General features: G+C 38.6%; 2 protein-coding genes across 5 annotated transcripts in view; both read right to left on the bottom strand.

Annotated features, from left to right (window-relative positions):
- The window catches only part of LOC102225928 (low density lipoprotein receptor adapter protein 1-like), a 44,335-nt gene extending 38,699 nt beyond the window's left edge, over window positions 1–5,636 (bottom strand). For 2 of the 3 annotated variants that reach the window (XM_023348307.1, XM_023348309.1), the window contains exon 1: window positions 5,308–5,635. In XM_023348307.1, coding sequence (XP_023204075.1) covers window positions 5,308–5,392 — 85 coding nt within the window. In that variant the 5' untranslated portion in view covers window positions 5,393–5,635. Of the gene's footprint in view, window positions 1–5,307 lie in introns of all 3 variants that reach the window. The other variant, XM_023348308.1, reaches the window with a different exon arrangement.
- A 1,277-nt stretch (window positions 5,637–6,913) lies between these two features.
- On the bottom strand, window positions 6,914–24,947 carry LOC102226231 (E3 ubiquitin-protein ligase RNF19A-like). Of its 2 annotated transcripts, none has more exons than XM_023347737.1 (10): window positions 24,685–24,947; window positions 18,643–19,196; window positions 17,548–18,038; window positions 14,938–15,143; window positions 13,825–13,972; window positions 11,227–11,389; window positions 10,853–10,967; window positions 8,942–9,073; window positions 8,500–8,749; window positions 6,914–8,423 (listed from the first exon to the last, which is right to left on the bottom strand). In XM_023347737.1, exons 2-10 carry the CDS (start codon window positions 18,793–18,795, stop codon window positions 8,153–8,155), a joined length of 1,929 nt encoding a protein of 642 aa, XP_023203505.1. In that variant the 5' UTR covers window positions 18,796–19,196; window positions 24,685–24,947; the 3' UTR covers window positions 6,914–8,152. The 2 variants fall into 2 exon arrangements, with proteins under 2 accessions (XP_023203505.1, XP_023203504.1); XM_023347736.1 differs by having other exon boundaries at window positions 8,500–8,770; window positions 24,685–24,945.
- Window positions 24,948–26,118: the final 1,171 nt, after the last annotated feature.

Below are 26,118 nucleotides of genomic sequence, written 5' to 3'. Positions count from 1 at the left end.
TTAAATTTTATTTTAAGTTTAAAAATACACTGGTTGGTTAGTGTAACAAGCTAAAGATATGAATCAAATAGAGGAGCCAAAAGAGACCCAAAGAGCTTTCTAAATCATCCTTAAGAAAGCTGATATGCAAAGCCTTCTAATGGCTTTAATTTATCAGGTCAAAGCAAGTCATTAATACGAGACAATACTGATAACGTCTGATCACTGCAATAGGGAAGACAAGTTTCATTCTTTAAAGCCTCCTACTTGAAAGCTCATTAGCAACTCTTGATCATCTAATATGGCGACAGAATATTATTAGAGATACTGATGAGCATGTCAACATGAATGCTGTAGACAAGAGAGAAAAATCTACAGAATTAAATCAGTATGGGCCATGCCAAAGAACGTCAGCAAAAGTAAATGAATAAGATTTATGAAATGATCTGATAGAGACAACATATGTGTCATGTAGCATCCGAAATCATAAACAAACAACGAAAGCTTAGAAGTTGATATGAAAGCAAGAGTCACCTCAGACTGATCTGTTGTGCTTTAGAGTATGATGTTCAAATTTCCCGGGACATAATTTGCATTGATATTAGGCTGGAAAAAGGGAGTACTAAGAACAAATGTCATTTATTTTCTTACGCATACAAGAATGGCTAAGGAATACAAGGTAGCCCTAGCCATATTAAAGGGAAAGTTTGAATATTCTAAGAGAGGTTCCTTACCTGGAGTACCATTGCTTTGAATTTATAAACAGCTAGTAAGACCACATTTTAGTTCATATTTATCTCATGAAATGCTGTGAAAATTAACATTAGTGAATATAAACTCCAGTCTTCAAGAGCTGGTGCTCGAGGTCCAGCATGAAGCGTTTCCCAGGTTTAAACCAGCTGATTCAAATTCATCAAGACCTGCAGAGGCCTGCTAAGTAACTATTCATTTGATTCAGGTTTGCTGAACCAGGAAAGCATATTAAGCGTACAGAAAAGCAGCTATTGAGGAATCCCTGTTCTACACTTCTCTGGTGGCTGTTGCTAAGTTTGTGCCTGTCTAACTTAGCCAAACTATGCACATCTGTCCTCAGCAGTTCTTTCTAAGTCTGACAAAACTGTATGAAAGTTTGGGATTATGCATTTGGGTGTCATTCGTGTAATGGCAAAGGTGGTATGTTCCAGTACCTTTTCACCTCCCACGTAACAGATTGGGAGATTTCTATCAAATACCAATGTCTTCAGCATTATAGACAACATTTTAGTTACATTTTGCAACTTCAGTAAGCAAGCTGAGGCTATGTGTGTAAAAAGCAACAAGTGGTAAAGTTTGGGTGTCATTAATAGGTATTCCTCTTTTAATTTAAATATTTTAGCCACAAACTGATCTGGCTTCAATTTAAGGACTGAGGCAATACTTAAAATGTAGCATTTTGGGTCTCACTAGAAAACTGGACACCGTGCAGCTAGTCACAGTTAACAATGATCATAAAATCTGTGTTCTTGGATAATAAACATTTTGTTGTATTATGGGCTGATGTTAGAATAATTTCCCTGAGCTAACAGGCATAATTTGTAAAAAAAAAAAAAAAAAAAAGAAAAGTGTTTTACTAGGTCAGAGTTCACATTTTTCCCCCAATCCAGGGGTACATAAAGTCGGTCCTCGAGGGCCGGCATCCTGCACATTTTAGTCCTCTCCCTAGTGGTAGTAACAACCTTTTCAGCATGTCAATGTTCTTGTTAGGCCATCTAACGAGCCATCATTGGTTCTAAGTGTGTTAAACCAGGGAGAGAACTAAAACCTGCAGGATGCCGGCCCTCGAGGACCGACTTTGTGCACGACTGCCCTAATCCAACCACACTCAGTCAGCGCTTAGCAGATTTTGCCCAATATTACTGATGATGCCTTTTACATTCTCTCCGTCTTCTGTGAAATAATTTCCAATGCACATTTGTCTTAGCATTATTTGACAGCTGTTTTTGCTCTATAATTACTTCCTATGCCACAGTTAGAGGAACCATGAAGATTCCAGTGCACACATCATGTCACAATGACATGAGCCCCGCTGACTCAGTGGTTCTTCAGACTTAATGAGCTATTGAGAGATAATTGCTCCTTCAGGACAGCCGTAGCTGACACCAGTGACTCCAGCATGTCATTCAGTCAAACCACTGACGGTTTCAGTCCCACTGCAGGCTCTATTTAATGTCAGAGATCACAAACAGTTGAATATAATCCCTGGTCCCACTTACTTCAACTCGTTCTTTTTTTCTAAACTACAAAACACAGCAAAAAAAAGGCATACTCTTGAGTTCTTATACATATGTTATGGGTCAGACTGAACAAAACATAATACACGTTGACAACTACAAGACTATTTACAAGAAAACAACACTAAATCTGAAGGACAAAGTCTTATTGGATTAAACCCAAAAGCGAGAGCATTTTGGATTGATGTTGACAGCACTGGGACACGCTTTTGTTGCCGAGGGCATCTGATGTCTGAGACTCGGAAAAGGCCCTCAATGCTGTAGCATGAAGTGATCCAAGGGATGGTCGGACTCCAAGTACAAGCTGTGTCCTTGTCCACCCTGACTTGGGTTTTGACCTCAGCAGACAACAGAGGCCACGATGACACAGTCATGCACCAAGCGTTACGAGTTTTTCTGAAGAAAATAAGCCAGGCATTTGAAAGTCGTCTGAAATTGCTGGTAAGGAAGAAGAAGAAAAAGTATTTTCTTTTTGTGTTTGTGCACACAAATTTCTTTTATTATTATTATCCATTTAATCATTCTACTCCTGGAAACGAATGTTTCATATTCATGATTAAAAGTAAAAACAAATATGAGTACATATAACTTCCGACTAGAGTTGTTTTGGGTTTTTTTTTTTTCTTGGTAAATTGCAGGACATAAATATTTGACTGATTTCTAAACTTTCATCCACCTACTGGATGGGACTGACAGATGCACCTTTACCTTATTTGCATTCTGACAGCCAGCTTTGACACATCGCTGCAAGCTGGCACACAAACACCTGTCCTCTCAGTAAATTGCCTGCTAAGTAGCTTTGGGACATCAGCAGTCACCCATGTTGTCTGTGAACAAAGTGTTCATGTTTTTCCAGCCTGGTTCCTCCAGTGGTTCACAGACACAAACTGCCTCTGCTATCAGGTGATGAAATCCAGTTGGCTTTTGCTCTGACCCTGTCAATCTATTTTTTTTTTTTACTTCAATGTTTCTGGCAAAAACAAGAAAACAAAAGCACAATTCAGATCGCTGTGCTGACAATGTCACACACTGGCTTTTTCGTGATGGGAAGTTGATGCCTTGTATGTGAGCTTTTGTCATCACATAGTGAACATTGTTTTCCTACCACTTTGGAAGTGGGGCGGAGGGGTGCATCAGTTCAAAATGCATCCAGAATTTTCAGATGACTCAGTACAAACCGTAAATAAATGAGAAAACTTTTTGCTTTGTTCAGTATTTAATAATTCATGTAGTAATTCTTTTACAAAGCCAAAAGATGCCAAAGACGTCTTTGTGGATTTGAAATTAATTAGTTGTGTTTAATGACAGCTGACACGGGCAGCGGATTAGTCATAAAGCAGCATGCTAGCATTTAGAGGCTTACAGGCAGTGCGGCTGCAGGAAGGAAGCTTTAGAGATCACATTTGACACAGTGGCGAGACAGCAGGACTGCAGGCGGTGAAACAATCTGTCAGGAAAGGTGGGATGAGGTTTGTTTCAAGGACTCTTCACTCGGGCACTCACTATTTCCTTTTATTTGTCAGCTAACAGGAATCCACCTGAGATGTAGAATGTTTTGTTTTTTTCATCCCGCTTCCAGCAGTCAGAGGCTTTTTTTTACCTCACTATGAGCATAGAGCAAATGCAGGTGCATGATAATTAGCATTTCTACCTGGAAGGCTGCAAAAAACTGTCTCCTCTCAAATGTACCTCCCATGTTCATTAGATAACATTGACATGGACTTTGCTACCCACTTCTACTTTAAAATCAACTCAAAAGTAGGAATTCTAAGATATTTTTATCACTCCTTTCCTTCTCCTGCGCTTATGTCAATTTTTCCAAACACTTTGTAAGACCTATAGCATCTGGGTCACTCCTGTTTAAGTCATTTAGGCGAATCTACTGCAATGAAGCTGAAAATATTACTGGCATGCAAAATGTAAATTCCCGATACTTTCTAATATGTCAGCCAGCAACTGTTGTATTTCCTTTGAGCTATTAATATTTTCACCCTGATATTGTCATGAAAATATTTTTGCCATATTAAAATCCTCCAAAAGCATCATTACTTTGTGCAAAATAATGATTTTGCTTATTAAAAGTTGGGAAGCTAACCATTTCCTATTGCTATATGCCACAAATAAGCAAATGAAACCATTTAGATTTCTACACATGCTAATGACTGGCTGTTTCTTTTTGTTCACTATAGTGGTATCACAAAACAAACATTCAAACAGAAGTTTGAATTCACACTAATAACTTAAGGTTCTTTATTGGACAGGATTCAATGTAATTTGCATTTATAACAATAGAAAAAAAAACAAGGAACTTTGTGAAGATCTAAGAAAAATAATTGTAGATCCACAGAAGGTGGAAAAGTATTTGGAGTCACAGAAAGCCCCAGCCCCAGAACAGAGACCTTTAAGCCTAATTGAAACTGGCAGCTGCCCACCTGTCAGTTACACCTGAACAAGACCAAATGGCTTCTGAAGAAAAGTGACAGCCACAGTGACAAAAAGAATATTTGAAGGAGTCATGGTATTGCTTTAATAGCTGTCAAGCACGGTGATGGTAGTCATGATGTGTGACTGTCCACTTGACACAGATAATTAATCTGAGCAGCTGGATGATTGTACTTGGTCACAGCTGGATGTTTCAGTACAGTAATAATCCCAAACTGGTTTTGGAGGATAAAACATACTAACATTAAACCCTGGTCTAAGTGGTTTCCATGATAAACCGCTAAATAATTTTAAAGGAACTTTAAAATTAAATAAAAACAAATACTGATCACTTTACTTAACACACTCTGTGGCCAGTTTTATTGGTCAGGTGTGTCACTGTAATCTTATCTCATTCTAGTTAATGTGGTCGCTTTTCTGTAGGAATCAAGAAATTAATTGCCATATTAAATAAAACAACACAATAACGCAAACACATCTTAACAATAATAAAGGACAGCAGTCCACGTCCTCGTGTTTTTCTCTCTCTCTCTCTCTCTCTCTCTGTGTGTGTGTGTGACAAATATTTCCTTCATTATATATTTGCAATATGTCCAAACACATTAGTCTCACTCACTTTCATGCTTTGAAGCTCCCCAGGTGTGTCGCGGGACGCCGGGGCTCTTAATGATCGCTCTGCCGGCAGATTTCAGGGCATCCATCCCGAGGTGTGTCCGCTCTCCGGCAGGTGGATTTCCCTCTGTCTCCGCACCACAGGGAGCTAAACGCGGCAGGCTGCGCTCCACTCGACGGCTAACCTCACCACAGAGGAAAATAACAAGGAAAGGGAGAAAAGGGCTTCAGGACTCTCCGCTTCTGTGTTCTCTTCCCGGTGAAATGTGCAGCTGAGGGGAAAGAAACCCACGAATCCACTGCACCGTTTCCAAACTTGAGGGCGTGTCCTCAACCTTCAGGAGCTCTGTGGCTCCTGAAGGTTCCTCATTACATGGATTGGCTTCCATCTAATGAGAAATGAGGACATGATTACGTTTGAAATGTTTTCATAACTTTATGGTTGAAAATAAGTTTTGCACCATGGGATTTTTTGTTGTTGTTTTTAGTTTGGTATTTATTTTTTGATGTGTGTGCACAGGGTTGAGAATTGTTTCATGTATTGACTGGTTTTAGACATTTGAAACGGTATTTCTTTGTTTTTCAGATCAGTGAATATCAATGTACACATTATACTAAACGTAAAGTTTGTTCTTTTTTTGTGACTAATCCGTTCAATGTTTCTAGTTGTTTTGTTTTTGCGCCATCTAGTGACGGTAAGGTTTTTCTGCATTATGAAACAAAATATGTTCTATTAGACTTTTTAGGTTTTATTATTTTTAAATTATTTCCATGCAAAATCTAGAAATAAACTTTAAGTTTCGGTAAACTGCATTAACCATTTGCAAAGATAAAATGTCCACCTTACTCACAAGCATTGATGAATCAGAAACTATCCAGCAAACTAACCTACAAGAAATTAAATTTATTCTTACTTTACAGTTTTTAACGTTTTGGGGAAATTAAAATACTGGGGAAAATAAGGATGTGATCATTAAAATAGTTGCACCTATTGTTTTAATGACTGGATTCTTGCTCAACCAGCTCAGATTATTTATTGACAGGTAAATCCTTTTATCTACATTTATATCACACATAAACCGGTTCACTCAGGTGTGATAGTCAGATAGGCTTCCTGAGTTTATTCAATGGCATTTCTGCGTTGGTGCTTAATATTTAAAAATGAAAGTGAGAAAATTGTGCAACATTTTTCCCTGAACAGGTCTCCACTCTATTTTATGATAACTCAAACGTACACCCCACACCTTAAAGTGACCTGTTTCCCCCAACACACGTTTTAAGTGGGAGGATGAGAGCGGGATGCCTGGAAATGTCACATTAGTGTGGGAAAAACAAACAATCTCCACACATAAAGATGCTGACAGGAATTCGAACCCAAGACCTTCTTTCTATATGAGGTCAAAATGCTAACAACTGCACCACCGTGCTGTTCTCATTTCAGCCACATCAGGCCAAATTCCCACTATGTTTTAAATAAAAGTTAACCAGGATTGCCAGCCATCAAAACCTGCCACCTGTTTGGTCTATAATAGACCTAATAAGGAAACACAAAGCAGCCCAACTCCACCAAAGAAACATAAAATCTTTGTATGAAACACACACATACTGCATTTATTCTTCAAGGTGAGATCTTTATTCAGTTTCTGTCGACAACCCAGAAGAGGATTTCATGTCAAGACCACGTTCAGAATTATTTCACACCCTGGAAGTTAAGCAGTGCATGTGAGTCAGGTAGTCCTCACAAATCATCTGGAGGGGATGGTTCCAGTTTTGACATGCTGCTGTTGTAATTCTGGTGACCTCAGAGGGTGACTGGAGTATATTGTTTTCGGTAGCGCACTACTGCAGCTATGCTAACTGGTGCCATCAGAGAATCTGTGTAGGTTATTGTGGAAATGCTGCCGCCTCTACAGCCACAAAACTGCAAAAGGTTAAGACTGTGGTGTTTCTTCTGTGTGGCTTTGCATTAAAGTGAGCATTTTTAAAGACTACAAACACATCTCTCTCTCTCTGTCTTCTAAAGCTTGAACTTCTCAAAGGCTTACCGCGGCACTGAAAGAATGCAAAATGTCGATGTGCTCTGCTGCTTCTCTGGAAGACGGTGGATATGTGTTAGAGTTGTGAGTTCTGGTTTTATGACATCCTGTGTTCTGCATTATCACCACAGAACATGTCTGATTCCAATAATGAACTGTAAGCACAAAGAGTGTTTCAATAATTGCAGCATGCATCTGTTACAGGCCGTCCATTTCATCTGTGAGCCGAGTCTTAACTGCAACTGAGGACTTAATCAGATAGAAAAAAGTTCTTCTTTTCTTGCAACATGGCTTGTCAAACATATAAATTTGATTTCTGAGACGATAGCTGTTGGATTCTCCCCTCTCACAAAATAAATCATGCCATTTGTGGTATAATTAGTCATAAAGGGTGAGGAAATAGTGAGGTAAGGTCTAAAAGTGAACAGCCAAATAAAGTGAGGACTTTAAGAAAAGATTTTAAAATAGTGAATGAAAGGTAGTTTGTTTCAGTAAGGATAAAAAAGAAAAACAGTCTGAACTCTGAACTAGTCAGCTGTCATGCGTTCCTTGTCTTCTTTATAGCTCGTAGCACTACTTTCTATGTCACAGTCTCATGCTTATATAAACTTGAACACATTCATCTTTTAAATTTGCTCTGTTTAAACCCGCAAATTCCTCAAGGGGTGGAGCGTGAAGGCATCTGGTGGGAGGGACGGCTTTAAAAAAGCAGGAGATGACCCTGGCTGTGGATTCTTAGTTCATCCAAACATAGTTCAGTTCACAGATTTGTCAATTTTCATTAAACCTTCTTAAATCGCCATGTGAGGGACCTCATACGTCAACTGCTTCAATAACTTGGAAGGATGTCTCTTCGATTCCTCGTGCTTTCCTTCCAAGTTTTTCTCGTCTGTGAAGGTCCTCTCCGAGTCCTGCTGCTTCCCATCTTTCGTCCAGTCCTGAGGCACAAGGATAATCTTGGGAGTGTCCCACAGACTCAGCCGACAGGCTTCGGCTTGACAGCATGCTACTTAAGCTGGACTGTCGGCCTCCTCTTGGATGGGTTTCAATTTCTACGCACACTTCAATATTTGTTCCTTCCCTGCTGTAAATCCATATAAAAAAAAAATTAGTTTGCAGATGCATTGAAAAATACTAATCAGAAGATGCTAAATACTTACCTAAAAGTAGGCAGTTGTGTTTCATATAGTCTGCTGTCAGGCACACTTGCAACCTCACAGTCAGACTGGCTGTCCTGCTGGGTGTATCCATGGCGTTTTGTGGCTTCATCCACCCCCACATATCTATCTAAGTCTGGGGGTACAGTGCTCGTACTTGGTAGAACGCCCACTTCCTGTACACTGACTCTGACTTCCTGGACACTGGTGTCACTGAGGGCTGGGTTGTTCTGGCCCGTCCAGTGATCAGTGACTACATGAGAGAATAGAAGATCTATAAGAGAAGTTGAAACTAAATGAGACAGGGCAGGAATTAGGAATTATATGCTACTTTGTGTTGGTCTTCCACATAAAATTCAAGCAGAATTTACTTAAGTTTCCTTGTTAGAATGTTACTAAACATTTACAATTCGTGAATATACTATACGAAACACCATCCACTCACAGCTTGCTAAGTCTTCCAGCTGTATCTTGTTAGTTTCAGGAGGGTCACTCTGGGGTCGACACCAGCCGTTTCTAAAGAGCGACATGGGAACAACCCCGTAGACGTACGTCAGCATTAGCGGCACTCCCATACCTGAAAGACAACAAAATATGCAATATTAAATTTGTGAAGCATTATCAAAATAGGTTTATCAATCAAGTCAGAAAATCTGAACATCATACAACACATTGAATGTGATCTATGGTTTTTCCATTTAAATTCCCACACCTTTCCATAATGGATAACTTGTTTATGATTTTGCATGTTTTCTCCAGTGTTTTCCAAATAATTCTAATAAAAAGTAAGTAAACATTCTTAAAACATTAATTCTATGGATTACTCATTCTAAAAGCAGGTCTCTGCATATCTTACAATGATTTTACAGAAGAGACAGTTCTGTCTTGCTCGTGTCATTGAGGCTAATCTGTATAAATAAAAGGTGAAATAAAGTAAAGTTTTTATTTACAGAACCAAAATTTTACAAAGTGTAGAAGTGTAACACAGGTTTATTGTTTTATTCTAGAGCAATCTAGCTTCCATCAAGGACAATGCGAAAATGTAAAGAAAGATAAATTGGAAGTTAACATTCTCCAGGATAAATTGATTTTAGGTATGATAATAAACTTTGACTTGATAAACATTAATAAACATTGCTTAGTGTAAGATGAAAAACCAAAAACAAAAGCGTAATACATTTTTTGTATCATTTTCAACAATTAAAACAGCTACACAAAACTAACACAAGAGGGAGCCATTCCTTTCTAATCCTAAACTGGAAGCTGAAAGGAGATTTTTTTTTCTTCATCTTTTATGTAGTTTTATGAAACTGCAGCTAATAGATTAGCAGAAAAAACTAACACAGCTTTGAAACAGCAATAAAAGACGGGCAGACTGCCAGGCAAACATGCACAGTGCAAATTAATCACACCGTAAATGTCAAATTACTTTTTACGTTTGATTTGTGCCCACAAGGTTTTCAGAACCTTCAACAAAGTGCTTTCAAGGCCCCCCCAATGCGATGATCAGCAACTTCGCCATGCTGCGTGATTATGCAACTCAGTGCCGTGTGCGAAAGGAATTTGGGAACACAAAGCCGAGCTCCAAATAAACAAAGGGACATCATTAACGCAGCCAGGACACTGGGTCGCTATTGACTCAGCAAGAGTATGAGAGCAGGGTAGGAGAACAAACGAGCCAACCAAACAATTCAGAGAGAGAGAGAAAGGAGAGAGGAGAGAAAGAAGTGAACGTGCTGGATTTTAAGTGCATCTCAGTCACAAAGCAAAAACAACACCACATTTTGTGCTGGAAATATGGTGAACAAAATAAAAGTTGATTAGCAGCAACAACACAAAATGCATGAGGTGTCAATGGAAAAACATAAGGAATCGGAAGCTGGGATGCAGACAGAGGATCAGAAGTAGGGGTAGAAAGCTGGTGCAGCTTAATTTGTTAAAGTATTTGTTCCAGTGGAAGATCACTCATCATAATGCAAAGACTATTATGAAGATATGAAAATAATTTAAACATCAGCTTGTGAGAATTTATACAGCTAACATAGTCGTAGTCATGTGATTTATTTGTGATTGCAAATAAATCCAGGTATGAATAGGGCTACTGTGAACCACATTATTAAGCTGTTGTTTTTGAAGTTGGGGTATGGATTAAAAATGATTTAGTATACATCAACTACATTCTGATAATAACTATTGTTTAGTTCAAAGTTGATGTGGAAAAACCAAACAAATAAAAAATAGTGCTTTGTTTAGACTTATCAGATTTAGGGTTTAATATTTTTTTCCAGTATATACAACTAACCCATTTCAATCACACCATAAAATTTAATACTTATCTTTAAGCATATTTACTTACCCACTGCGACAGCTGCTATGACCGGCGACACAAACACAGACATCATCACCCCACTTGCCACAGTTAAGTAGTGCTTACTTCCTGAGATATTGTTTTTCTTGCAACGACCATGGACCTGGAAGGTAATAAATTAGAAACAAATTGCCTCATGGAAATTTAATTTGTTCCTTGTTGTTCCCCATCTGTGCAACCACTTATCCGCATCCACTAACAAACTCTAGCAAAATACAAAAGAGGACAAACTGAAAAAGCAGTCTGAGCTTTTCTTCAACTACCACTGTTATGTAGTAAGTGTATGATAAGTTGTTGAACAACTGCTTGAATTCTTATTTTCCCGACCCTGTCAACAAATAGCTTTTGCCATTATTGCTTACCTTACGGCCCATGTAGATTGGTATACCCACTATGATGACTGGGATGGCAATGCCTGCTATAAGGGAGATGACCACAGGTGCTCCGAGCAACATGCCCACCTGCCACAGTACTTTTCGAGTTTGAGACCATGGCTTCTTCCCCCAAAATGTACATCCTGAGGGACTGAAACACACAAGACACACACACAATTCAGCTCAATTCAAACATATTCTATTAATCCCAAAAGGAAATGAAATGTTGTTGTAACTCAAGCCATCTAAGATTCTTTAGATGGCTTGACAGTACCTCCCATAGTTGTTTTTTTCTTATATCCTGCAGACCCTACAAAGATCAATAAAATCCCTAGGCTGTTTTTGCTGTTGTTTTTTTCCAATATATTAGTCTTGTTCAACAGTAAATGAAAAACAAAAACATACATTTACAAAACCATGCTGATTAGTAAATTTTCCATAAAATAGGCAACCAGGATGTGCACAATCATACTGACATATCAATTTCTTCATCTCCCTTACTGGAAATATCACAAACACAGCATGCCATATTAAAGTTTTAGTCTTACGGAAACAAGTGCAATAAATCACAGCAAATAACAAAATAATAATATTGGAGATGACATGTCTCATTACTCATTCACTGTGCTTACATAGCCATTAACCATTTTTATATTTATTTGTCTCCCAGAATTATCTCAACATGAGATGTTACTTTTGGATAAGTGTTTTTATTACAGAAAAGACCAGGTTATTAAATCTTACTAATGCCTAAAAGCCAGCTTTGGTTTTATGTTGTAATCATACGTGAAGAAATTGTTAACCGACTAATGCTTTTCTGCGTAATTAAAGCAATAATTGGCTTGCAGGTTCAGGGGTGGCAACATAAAGGGCACAAACTGCACCCCTGGGCTATTTCTTGCTGTATCTAATTGTTACTCAACAGCAAAAGTCACTTTGGGGAATTATAGTGAGCTATTATTATTGTTCTCTGTTGCACTGACCTAGCAGATTCACTGTGCGGTCCTTAAGACTGCACCCTTCAGCATAACATTTACCGTACTGTAATTGCAATATAAGAGACAAACAAGTTAGAGGGAGAAGGAGAAGGGCAGGGGGATCTTTGGAAGTGTTTCTTGTTTAAAAGAATTGACACATGCAGACACCCTAAGTCAAAGAATTGTACACTGATGAAAAGATTACACAGCACCCACACATGTTTTCTCAGTAACGCTAAAATCGACCCCACCACAACGGAAATATGTTGATGCATTAAGCAGGATGAATGATGGGAAGCTAGCAGCAGCTTCTTTCCAGGACTGAAAAATCAATTGCAAATTCAGTTTAAACCAATACAGTTTCTTTTTTTTTTCTTACAATGATGCTGAGAGGCTTAATTTTTCATCACAAACTGGGTGTTTCCAAACACATCTTTTTGTTACGATGATGATGATGATGGTCTACATAAATTATTCTTCAAGAAAAGAATATAATCACATCATGTTCTGCTAGAGTTTGAGTTGCACTAACAAGTGAAAAAGAGAGATACTATAATTACTAGAAGTGATGTTTTTGATGAATAAGTGAACTACAATAAGAAACAAATTTGATAGCTTCTTTTTAAAATATGTAAATAATGTTGCTGTGATAGAAACTGTGAGGTATTTATTGTAATTACTCTTCCCAGTATAGTAGAGTACCTTACAATGGCAAATTGATAGAGTCTAAAATCCCTCTCCCTATAATGCATACTTCGTAGCACTGAAGAGCTTAATTTAATGCAACAAAAGCCGGCACTTGTAGTAAATCAGAGGATTTGTGCAAGCCTATGATGTGAAACATTATAACAGAGCGGAAGCTATATTTCAGTTATGAACTTCACTGAGCTCTCTCCGTGCATTAGATCATCTTAAACAGATTCAAATATAGTGTAAATTAGTCAGATAATATTTGTTTCGGCTGGCTTGGGAGAAAATCAGGAAATAAATAAAACATAACGTTGGATTATTTTCCTGGGACATTTCCATTAAATTGATTCTGCCTGGTATACTTTGCAAAAGAACTCAGACCCCTTGAACTTGTACACGTTTTTGTTGCGCTACAACCACAAATCTTAATGCATTTTATTTATTTGGATTTTATGTGATAGACCGACAGAAAGTAGTGTATAACTAAGAAAGATAAATCCAGTATACGTATTGTACAAAGACCTTAGTGCAGTCAACTGGCACCAGATGTCCTCTAAAAAACATAGTGAGTCAATATAGAGTTCATCTGAACACCAGAGCAGATGAGGTCTTCTATCCACTCGGTGGGGGGAAAGTTTTTAACATTTCAACTGATACAATATTCTGTATACATACAGTAAATTATGGACAGGTAACAAAAATTCTTACATCTGCTTCTTGGGCTGCTGAAGCTGGTGCAACTGTCAAGCTCTGGTAGGAATTGTATGATGTAAATATTCTCACCAGAGGGGGATTTCAGTGTTAAAGACTCACTGAAATCAGCTGTGCACGTGATAATTTGTTGTTGTGCTAGACTTACGATACGCTGCAAGTGGTTCCCCATATTGAGACAACACGGTAAGACTGCGAGCAGGAATACCTGAGGTAGTGCACATCAGTGATCTCCTGCATACACAGCCAGCAGAACTGACAGGCACACACAGTGCAGTTCATGCGGTTACAGCTGCCATCATTAGTCTTCATGATGTAGGCGCCACAGCGAGGACATGCCTTTATCTCCTCTGCATCTGGAACAGAATAAATACGGACAACAAGAACTTGATACAGCTACTTTCTGACCACAAACAGATTCACTTTGTATCTTTTTCTATTGATAAAGCAAATAGCAAATTTAAGAAAAAGCCATTTATGTAATTGCCTATGCAATAGTGCATATTTATTTTGTAGTGGAAACAAGTCTGTTAATTACAGTGGCCTTCAACTTTATGACACTACAGGTGTATAACATTTAGAAATAAATTATATTTTACAAGTTGTTTGTTACCTATTTATATCAGGCAGCTTCAAAAAATGTGCTCCCTTTTTAATATAAGTACTCAGCCTGGGACTATTTTGTCTCATTTGGTTTCCCAGAGACATTTTCAATCACCCCACAGTACTGGAATTGGTTTTTATTTATTTACTTTAAGGTTTTTTGAATAGTGACGCATCAAAAACTTCTGTCTTGGTTTTACTGAATTTTGGAGCTGAGTTAAACAATGCTGATTATGGTGTCCTGATTGATAAATTGGAAAACTGGGTGGGGTGAACTGGTTCTGGTCTTACATGGCAAGCTGGGACTATTTTGTCTCATTTGGTTTTCCCCAAGGCATCATTCTGATGGTCCTTTCTTTCAACATTTAAATGATCCCATTAGCTCAGAATGGATTATTTTATGATCTTCTACAACGCATATGAAGATGATGTACGACTTTATACTGTGACACCTGAACATAATCTACAACAGTAGTTACCAAATAAGTGTGTCTAAAATGTCCATGAGTCCATGGGTCTGATTTTGTTTTCAATCTCAAGTCAGAAAACATAGAAATGTGGAAAAAGAACCACAATTAAATTTTCTTGGTCAACATTTGAAGCTTTTCCCTCATCATTGCCAGAGCAACCGATAATTGAAGAGGGCACATCCTAACTTTAAATTCTTGCCACCCTTTCTAAACCAAGGACTCAACAGTAAATTTGTTTCCAAGCTTACCTCCTCCAGTTTCTTCGTTGAAGACATACATTGCAGAGGCATCATTTCCACCTGAAGTGTGGCGGGCACGCTGACGCCGCGCCTGGTCGCACGTCTGGTTGGGGTGCCACAGCTGTCGACAGTGGTAGCAGAACTCCGTGTCGCATCCCTCACGGCCGCAGCTCAGCTTGGGACACTCTGCACAGCCGTAAGCTATGACCGCATAACTATAATTCAGAAAGGGACGCAATTTAATGCCGACTCTACATGCCTCATTTTGTTGCCCTAACGTGTTGATGTTAAATTGAAAGACTCAAAGAAGTTGTGGAGGAATTTCCTGTTTTATGAGAAGACAAGTAAAAGAGTATGTGATCATGTATCAAATGCTGGGGAATGAGAGCAATTTGAAAGCCAGACGTTTTTTTTTATCCTGCTGGCATTTTCAGCTCTGTGATGTTTTCCAGTTTGACTGAATCAAACAAGTTGGAGGCCACACACTCCTGCAATGATCCTACTTTGGTATCAAACTCAATCTGAATCTTAGCTGCATGCATAAAATATATCCAGATATCACAGTCTTCAAACAAACCAGCAGTTTTGGGATTACCTGAATCTAAGAGCAATCTTTTATGCGATGCCATGCAAGGATGTTGAATGAAGTGAAAATCAATCAACCAGCTCATCAGTGTGTTTAAGAAAACACAGAATCCATCTAAATTAAGCATAACACATCTGTAATAGCAGTTGTACCTTACATGCCATGGCAACAATAAATGGAGAATGGAGAGAACAGATGGAGTTAATTTCCAGGGGAGTACATGAAATATGATCTTGATCAGTAACAACAATAATTGCATATTGTCTCAAGCCAAAAAGAAACTGTTTGAACAAAGCTGATGGTGAACAGCTGTATAAGAGTGAGTGAGGTAGTTAATGATTTGCACATCTTAAAAGATGCAAAAAGTTTTTAAAAATGAAGGTTTAGTTCATAGGAAAAATATATGTATAGATATATATGTCAATGTTTTGATAAATCCGTGATTTCTGTGAGGTGGTAATCACAAAACCAACTAAAGCAGAATCAGGCTTTCAACAAAAAAATCTGCACAAACAAAAATAAATTGCTAAAAGATGGATCGTAGGTCATAAAATCTACTTAAAACTGAACTATAAATCACTATTCTTTAAAAAGACTGCTTTATATTTATATCATCCTTAATATTCAGTGAGTTAGGCAGATAGTATTTTTCTTTTTCTGATTATTTCTGCCATCATGGTTTCTTCTGGTATTTAAAAATGTTCTGTATGTATATCTATATTTTTCCTAGATGTGTACTTATATAGATAAATAATGAAATAATGCTCTTTTCGTTCTTACTATATGTCTATTATTCTGTCAAACAATGTGAATATGTTCACTTTATGCAATACCGAAATTGCCTGTTTCACTTTTTCTTTAGGCATTCTTTAAATAGCAGCCTGTCAATGTGACATATTTTCCTGTAGCACGGGCTGCCTCAAGCTGTCATTATGTGTGGAAACCCCACTGTGTAGATCCATTGTTTGTGACTGAAAGATTTATAGAGCTTCAGGCGGATTAACCTCAAAAATGATGAAGCATATACAGTGGTATGAATATAATCCAAAAGATTTTTAATGTTCAGTGGGAAACATTGGAGGACCTGGAAAATGCTGGGAACCTAATTTGTAAAAGTACTTCATAATAAAATGGGGGTGCTAAAAAGCAAAACATAAAATATAAATACATTGTGAGACGCTAATAAACAGTGATACGTTGTAACCAGTGTTTTTGTATAAAAATACTTTTTTCTGTTGTGTTTTATATGTAGTTTATAACGGCATCACATACTTTAGGCTCATTGATTATTTTTCTCCATTCATTCATCAGGCACTGAGGCCTGTGGTAGTCCTGAGCCCAAGTGCTTCTGTGCATCTGACCACAAATGTCTACTGTACACAGGAGCAGAGCATGCAACATACTCCTGAGTAGGAACCTATCTTGTTACCCATCTATTCTTATTAAGGCTGCACAGCAATAGATCAGTGTCACTGATTCCTTCAAACAGCTGCAAAGATAAGAGTTAAATCAGATCAACTAGTGATGTGCTCTGTTGACTATGTCCTCACTGAGGTAAGAAATATCCAAACAACAATTCTTCTCTGCATGAAGTTTTTGGTGAGCTTTATGCCTCCTATGGGAGCCAAGGTAGAATATTTATATAAGTTTGATCAGAGTTGTTAATGGAGTGGTGTCAAAATAATTCTAGCAGTTTTTGTTTTAGGTTCCCCACATGGACTATTTTGAGCTTTATGGCTATATCAGGACAAGAAAATTATAACAAATCACATTCACAGACAAACTCCTACTTCTTTTCCATTTCCGAATTCTACATACAGAAATATAAGAAAAAAACTGATTGCTGAGTTTCAGCTGTTTAGTCAATGAATCACGACAAAACAGAATTATGTGGTTGGCTTCCAGTCCAGGTGTGGTAAAGGTTAATGCCATTTTTTGTTTTTGTTTTTTTCATGGTGTGCACTTGGTTGTTTTTCAGAGAGTTATGCATTGTGGAATTATTGATGTGATGATCGTCAGGCCTCTGCTCTCACCTGCAGTCAGGTGCCGGGCACCAGCGTGTATCTGGGTCAGCGGCCAAAAAACGCCTCAACTGGAACTCCTCAAATCTCTCCAGCAGTGCCCGGTCATCCAGGATGGCGCGGACATCCAGCGGTGCCAGCGCTTCAGGGCACTGCGGGCACGCGATGCTCACCCTGCTCTCTGATATCTCGATACGCAGGTACTGGCGAAGGCAGTCGGAGCACGCCCGATGCGAACAGGAGCTGAGGCGCGGGAAGTTGAAGCGCGGCTGGCTGAGCAGGCACAGCGGACACTCCTCCAGGTGTTCATCCAGCAGCTGCTCCTGGCTGGACGAGGACAGGGAAAGGACGCCAGTGGAGCCGCTGCTGGCCCCGCCCACACAAGCCTCTGTGGCGGTGCTGGTCTTTCCCACCTCTGCTGCAGTTGGCAAACTTGATTCTTCTGCTCCCTCTGCTCCAGAAGCTCCTGATTTTCCAGCATCTACTGCTGTGAGACTGATGTCCTGAGAAAAGGATAAAGAGTATTACCTACAAATCTAACCATGAGTTCCAAAGACAGTACACTTATTGTTTGTGCTGCTACTGAGTGCATGTTCAGTTTATTGTTGCTTGGCAACATCATTTCTAGAAATGACCAACTAATTACTAGTCTAGGGATCTGTTTTGGCAGTTGCCCTTGGACACTATCCATGGTCAGCACCAGAAAATGGATGAGGTCACTGATGGACCAGTAAACAAAACAAACATCCTAATTGGTTTGAGAATTACCTGGATGAGAATGAAATAAACCTGATGATAAATCCAAAGATTCAATCTCTACAGTAGACTTTAAACATCTTCCTTACAGTGATTTGCAGAATTACTCTTATACTTAGCACTTTTTCAAATGTTGTCAATATAACTTGGACATTTTATATGTTAGATGAACACATAGGATAGCATAATTGTGAAATGGAAGGATATTTTTTTTAACAACTAAAGACCTAAATTAGAAGATATTTTTAAAAATATGAAGAAGATGCATTTGAACAAAAAGCAAAAATGTGTTCCCGGCTTAAATAGATATCTATTAATGCCACAAACATTTTTCACATGCTTCAGCCTCACCTGCTCTGGATGCGTGCTCGGAGTCAGAGTTATAGGCACCTCTTCTCTCGGCCGGGGCTCCACAGACCTCTCAGGCTTCGGCTCCGATTTGGGCTTGCGGCTGAAAAAGTTGAGGAAGCTCAAAGGCCCGGTCTGTTGCTTGGGCCTCTTCATGTTTCGGGCCTTGAGCGGGAGCGGGAGCAGCAGCGGCCGAGGATGGCAGACCTACAACCATGAGCAGGATGCGGGATGTGAAAGCGGCAGCGGGATGTTTAATCTGCGTGTGGGCGGATGAGCAGTGAGAGCTCTCACGGATCAGAGTCTTGGAGCTGGACAGCTATTTTGCTATTTGAGCGAAGAGGAGTGGGAGAGATGGAGAACGAGACGCTGAAGAGGAGGCAATCCCTGCCTGAGGGGGACATCGCTAATTTGGTGCTGTTTCAGAGGGCTGATCATGTGGTTTATGTTTCCTCCTCTGCTTCCTCCTGAACTGAAATTCACATGGTTAAAATTAGCCCTCAACTGTCCACCACCTCGAGCTGAGGTCTTCTTTGGAGCATCAACAGTCCTTTTCCCTGCAGAAAGAAAAAATAAAACTAGCATGAAAACTAATCTCAAGTGAGAGCATCATCTGCACAACATATCACATTTTAGTATCACTGAGTTAATTTAGAATTAAAAAACATCACAAACTGTCACATTTCTTAAGTTTAAGCAATTTTATACTCATTCTATATTGCTCAAGCCCTTTTTTAAGACTTTCACAGTCTGTACTGCAAGTTGTTTATGTACATTGATTTATACTATTGAAACTAATGGGCAACGGTAGTGCAAACCACCATCACATTCTAAAACATTTACAACTGATATTGATCTAAACCACAATATGAAACAAAAGTCATCCAAAAGAACGCCTAAGAAACACAAAGGCAAACGATGCAAAGCCAGGTGGCTTGTCAGCCAAAACATCAACTGCACATTGTGAAGCTGGACTAAACTAGTCATTACTGACCAGAACAAATCCGAAGGCTATAAATCAGAAGAGCTTTCAACAAAGATGTTACATCTACTCTGCAGAAGGATAGGCTGAAAGTGAATCCAAGGGACTCTCAATACGATGTGTTTGCTTCACAAAACCATCCCAGAAGGTCTCCATGGAAAAAATGTGACCACAGTGATATTTTTCTTCTCACCAAAACTCTAAAGCTCTTGGCCTCGGTGACTGATTATAAGGAACATAGCAAGGTCACAGTTTCCAATTTTCTGTCACATCAATTCTGCTCTTTAAAAGACACTTTAACACGATGCCAAAGAAACTGCAGGAATAATCAGAATTTTCCTCTGCTACATGGAGAACAGATTGCCATAGAGCTCCACTTGTTGCTGTGGGCTGTTGGTCAACAAAATCAAGGAAGGATACAACCCTTTTTCTTTAAAGCTGCAGACTGATAAATATCTGAATACAAGTCATAGCAGGTAGTATAATTAATTCCCCAGCTAATGTATGAAATGCTCATCAGAGATACAGCACACTTTGGGTGTCGGAAAGTGCATTTATTGCCTTTAGTAGTCAAGTTGAGGCCTAACCAGTCAACAAATAGCCCGCGGGATAGCAATAGAGAAAAATACCAGAAAAGTCTGCAATTCAAGCTGAAGTACTTGTTTTTGGGATCACCACACTACGATCTTCCCATCATTATGTCTCAAGACTTGCGAAATAAGGTCACAGCCAATGAGACACACAGAGCAGACGGACAAGAGCTGTGACCGGCTGACAGAGAGCACTGAGAGACGACAAAGCAGAGACAAGGCAGCAGAGCTGGCCAAGAAAACTCACTCTCTCCATCAGGCAGCAGTGGGCTTTTATAATCAGGCTCAAAGAGCAAAGAGAGAATGATGTAATTCACAAAACTCTGGACCAATTAAAATGGCTGTCGCCATGGCACCGCGCTGAACCGGACAATGGAATAAGCCATGAAATCTGAGATAATTAAAGGTTATCATCTATTTCAAGGTCTATTATGTCATGTTGTGTGAATCTGTAATTGCGGTAAAGTACAAATCTTGTATCTTCAACGAAAAAAAGTTTTACATCAAAACTTTTCGGAACGCTGTTGCTTTATATGCGTTCCAGTGTTTAACTGTGATACTGAATGCGACTGAGATTAGATATGTATTTCTGTAGCAGTGCTGTGGATAAGCTAAAAATCGCCATGAACAGCAGGCTTTTCCTGGATATATATATATATATATATATATATAATTTTGAGTTGAAGACTATGCTCCCTTAAAGTTGGCCCCATGAACAGATGGTTAGTGCCGATATTTTAGATGCATGTTTTTCCGGCGTCTGGAAATACTATCTGACCAGTCGCCACACATCAACAACAGATGATGAACCAGGAAGAGCACCAGAGCACAGTTCTGTTAACCCATTGTGAATATGTTTCTGGGTTTATATTATTAATATTACTATAATTTTAATCTTATAAATATTTGATCAGCAATGTTTTCTGTTGTATCTATGCGCCCTTCTCGGCAAAGTTGTGTCAGACGCATTTTGCACATGCAAAAAGCAAGTGAGTAATTACTTAACGGTATGTAAACAAGCAAATTTGAACTATAGTCATTTGAGAAATGTCTGATACTGAATACAAAATGTGTCAACATGAGCTGGAAGTCAGATCTTTCCAAATACTTAATCAATTTTAACTTTTACTAAGAACTGTAAGTGCATGTTGTAAATTTTATTCATCATCTCCCAAGATCAAATCACTATATTCAGAAAATTTGGGAACTGTCACAGCTTATATATTTTTTTGCATTTTAGGTTCAGGTTTTAACTCTAGCCAGGTCTCTGCTGCTATGATCATTTTCCAGGTATCAGTGCAATTTCTCAAAGTGTTATTAAGAAGATGACGGGGTAGAACGAGCAAGCAGATATAAGATTTATCTATTTATTTCGAACAGACAATAAAAAGTAAAAAACAAAATAAAAAATCCCTGCTTTCTATGAGCCATTCCTCAGACAGCTGAGGGAAGCAGAAACAGGGGAGCAGAGCCGAACTGCGGATAAATGGTTTTCCTTTACCTTGAATGGTTAGGAACTCTTCCTACATCTGTTTAGATCATCACACTTAGTGCTCTGCAAGCAAGTCTCTGCGCTTCAGTGCAAATATATTCCAGGTTTTAGAATCTAGAATGTTTCCTAAGGTTTTGTTTGGGGAGGGCACTCACCACATTCCTTCATCTCTTATTCTCAGAACATCTGTGGCACAAAAACTTTTCTAATTAATGTTTTCCGAAACATAATAGTATGTTAGCTGTGCCTAAACCTATAATATTTTGAACATAAATCAAACATGTTGGGGCCCAGAATCATGTTGAGTTACTCTCGTAGAGGGAGACACAGTCATAATGGGTTTTCCTGCTCCAGATGTTCTTTTAGCCCCAATACTTTTAGACGTTTTTCTGTTCCTCTCATTAATGTTACTCTCAGCAAGAATTGCAGTATTACTTGGGGGCAGTGGTTGGATAAAAAGAAGAAAAGCAAAACAATAAAATTAAAAAAAACATTGATTGCCACGCTTACTATATAATTGCAATCTGTTGCTCCACATTTCTCTCAGCAGTCGTGACTGGGAGTGTTACAGAGACAATAAGGACCACAAACGTCAAAGCCAAAACTCTTTATGCTTTTCCAGGTTTACTATGTTTCCATCGTATGCTGAAAAATATGTTTTAAAAGTGCCAAAGGCTTTTCTTTAAATCAGCAAGTACATCAAATTTACTCGCTTTTAAAGTAAATTATCAGCAAGTAATTTACTTTACTTACTGATATTCAGTTTTTGATATTCAAAAACTGATATTTTAAAAAAATATCAGTTTTTGAGATTCATTTGGACATACTTTAAAAAGTCATTCTGGGCCAATTTTCTGGGGTAGAATTCTCCTTTAATGGAAACATTTTCTTTACCTATTCCTGATGTTGCTTGGATTGAAGGCTTTGTTATCCGACGTTAGAGACACATGAAGAGAAAAGAGGAAAAATAAAGAAAGATAACTCCTGGTAAATACACTGATTAAAATTCAAATAAATCTAGGCTCATAATGCATTCACAGATCAAGATTTCTGCAGGTTTTGACTGCATCGTAATGACCAATTCAGTTTGTAAATCGGTTGATTTAGTGGATTCTACTAACCTCTTCTTTCTGCCTTCTCTAGTTGATTTCTGTCGAACAAACCTGACTCAGAGGTGAATAATCATCGACAGTTTATGTTTTGTGCTACCTTTGCTCGTTTCAGCAGCTAAATTCATAGTTAACTTACTTTTCATTAAAACAGGCTAAATTCATAACTGCCACAATGTAACTTATATTTTACTTCCTGCGTGTTGAAGCAGTTTGTAATTTTTATTTTTAAAGGTGCTCTACAAAGAAACGTTTTACTTATTCACATCATTACACAACATAAAAGAGCAGTTTGGATTCTTACTGTATTTTTGGATATGACTCAGTATGTCAATTCAGAACAGGCAGCACAGAATTGGAGATGATTCATCAGAAAACATTACAGGCAAAAATAAATAAATAAATAAAAACAACTTTCTTTTAACACAAGAGAGACAATGCCTTTGGGGAAGTGGAACCAGCCATCGGTGGTGGAAGAATTGAACGTTCCATTAAAATCACCTGATTGACATCTAATGCAGCTCCAAGTCACTCGCTAAGGAAAGACTAAAGGCTCAAAAAAGACAGAGGAGTAAAAGTGAAGCATTATTTAAAAAGAACTCCACTGTTTTATTTTTTTTTCCTCAAATCTGTTCTAATCGTAAAGCTTCTCATGCCTTTACTACTTTTAAGAATTGGATTGGATTGAATTGATTCAAAGCAAAAGAACACAGACTACGGTAATTTAAAACAATATATTGAAGAAGTGCAAGAGCGTGAAACACCTGCATCTGTGTAAGCAGAATGCCATTGTAGGTCATGCATAATGTAACATGCTTACAGCAAAATTCTCATAGGGGCTTGTGGAAATAATGTCTTTAAATTGCACAACTCTGAATACTAAATGGACAGAACATATGTTATTGCAAGTGTTGTAAAAGGACAGTGACATATGGGATTGTTACACAATCTGAATTCTGCCCTGAAGCTATTTAGAAATCCCTGCCACCCTCTCAAAGGGGGAAGAAACAGTTTTCTGGCTTTTTTCTTGACCTCCTCTCTTTACAGCAGTTTTTTTTCTTTTCTTTCCTCCTCTTTGACACCTGTTAATGATGAAGTTGCTTTTGAATCTGAGGGCCACGTTTGCAGCCTCAGAAGAGGGAAGCCCGTTGGCATTTAAAAATATCTGGGTGCTGGACAGATGCCCACAGCAGCAATGCGGGTTTTAGAAGCATGAGAATGACCTCAGCCTACACACACACACGCACGCACACGCACACCGCACACACACCTACACACACTGATGCTTTCAGAAGAATTCCTGACCAAAACACACAGCTCCACTCTGAAAGCCTGTAGTTATATGTTGCCTTACAAGCTATTAAGTAACCACTTTATGAAATTATGTTTAAATACTGCCTATTATTAAAAGGTGTTTTGAATTATGAAAATGTACAAAAAGGGCGTCAGTCCTTCCAAACTTTTTGATATATTTAATTATACAATTTATGTCCAAAATTCTCTTTAACCAGGCCTATGTGAGCAAAAGGCTATACAAGACGTGCAGGTTTAGATACAATGAGTTATAATAGCACACCGACAAAAAAATCAGCCCTTCAGAGCCTCCTCGCGTATTTCAAAGTTATTGTCATGTTTTATAAACATTTTTTGAATGATTTACGAAGGGGTTTGTCCAGCGCATCAGCGTGCTGTTGCAGGGAGTGGCATGTTTAACAGGCGATGCACAGTCGCATTCACCTCTACCTCCATTGCATCCCACATGGACTCGGCTGAAAACAACAACAAACCCATCTGATTGCGCATCCTAACGCTATCCTCCGCAGCGGGTCAAACCTAAATCATTTCCATTGCGTAAAAATTGCGTTTTCTTACCCTTTTTTTTCCCCCTCTATGCAGCGCCTCTTTCTCTTATGCAGCGAACACGATCCACAACTGGCTCCTCCCCATCCAGGAGCGAACAGTAGCACAGATACCGTCTCCTCCTCCTTACTGCCGCACAAAGAGCGGATCATGGGATGGACAAAGCTGCAGAGCGGAGGGGGTAAAAGGGGGCGGGTACGGTGGTCAGCCCGAGAAGGAGAGGGGTCTTCGAGCCAATCTAAGCGGTGGCAACCCGGTGGCTTTTGCACACTGCAGTGACAGCAGCCTGAAAAGTGACGCAGAATCCTAGGATCCCCTATTTATAATTCCCACACCAGCTCCATAACAAAACACTCTGAACCCCACAGTATGCCTGCTATTCCAAAAATAGCATCCGCATTGCTGAAGTTTCAACACCCCTTGAACCTTTTCACATTTTGTTTCATTACTGCCAACTTTTCAAATTGTATCTTAGAGAGGCTAACACAGAGTACTGCACAGCACAGTTGTGAGGTGGAAGGAAAAAATATGGTTTTATTAAAATAAATATATAAACAAAAATTTAAAAACAAAGCCATACTCGATGTGGCATTTATCCAACTGAGGCAAAAAACAACAACATGCCTACACTTAGTCAGAAGCATAAGCAAAGTGAACTGCTGCTTCTGGCCCACAGGCTAGCAGAGGGACCTCAAGATAACTTCTCATTTTACAGAATGTATATCTCCAAGACCTCACACTCTTCCTCCATGTTTCACACATCAAAATAGCATTATATAGGCTCTTATAAGCTGGTTTATGTGGTTATGCCTGTCATTTAAGTTCCTCTTACTGGTAGGTTACCAGTAAGGGGATGTTAATGACACTGAGAATTTGAAGAAACAGCCTCGTTAGAAATTCTGATAAACCTTCACTTTGCTATCCTTGAGTTGTTCAAACCAGACCAGATTTAGTCAGCATTTGATCATTTTGCAGTTGAAGATGTGTTTAAAGTTCTTGCAGTGTTCTACTTCCACCCCACTTCAAGTCTCGTTGATAAGCTGTTGTTCAGTTTTATCTGTAGTATTTGTCTCTGACCTGCCACAGATAACAGGAGTTGTTGCAATGATATCTATAGTAAGAGTGCTTTAGCACCAACAGCAAAGTAGTAATGTTACAAATGAACTCCAAGTCATTAGCCATGGTATGTTTGTATTAAATTATTTTGTATTGTTGAACAGTTTTCAAAGAAGTTAAAAATAAAAAAGCCCTACTGCCTTGTTCTTCAGATAGTTTGTTAATTAATATAATTACCAGACTAATTTCAAAGTGATTTAATCCTAATTTAATTTGAGAATGTATTTGCTTATTTTGAAAATTATAAACGAACAATTTCAAAAGTGACTTTACAGATCTATTTTCACAGTAATTATTTCCACGACTAAAGGCATCTTTGCAAGACCTTTT

The sequence above is a fragment of the Xiphophorus maculatus genome, chromosome 15, assembly GCF_002775205.1.
Source record: "Xiphophorus maculatus strain JP 163 A chromosome 15, X_maculatus-5.0-male, whole genome shotgun sequence".
NCBI classification, from domain to species: Eukaryota; Metazoa; Chordata; class Actinopteri; order Cyprinodontiformes; family Poeciliidae; genus Xiphophorus; species Xiphophorus maculatus.
The sequence above is the reverse complement of the archived record's forward strand: the minus strand, read 5'-3'. Positions and strand labels throughout refer to the sequence as shown.

Bases quoted from the DNA above. Each gene is read 5' to 3' on its own strand.
- LOC102226231 (XM_023347736.1), bottom strand. From the start codon at position 18,795: ATGAAGAGGCCCAAGCAACAGACCGGGCCTTTGAGCTTCCTCAACTTT. The intron at 13,973-14,937 runs GTAAGCTTGGAA...ATTCTGTTCCAG, and splicing joins CAACGAAGAAACTGGAGGAG to ATGCAGAGGAGATAAAGGCA. The intron at 10,968-11,226 runs GTAAGCAATAAT...ATTACCTTCCAG, and splicing joins CAATCTACATGGGCCGTAAG to GTCCATGGTCGTTGCAAGAA.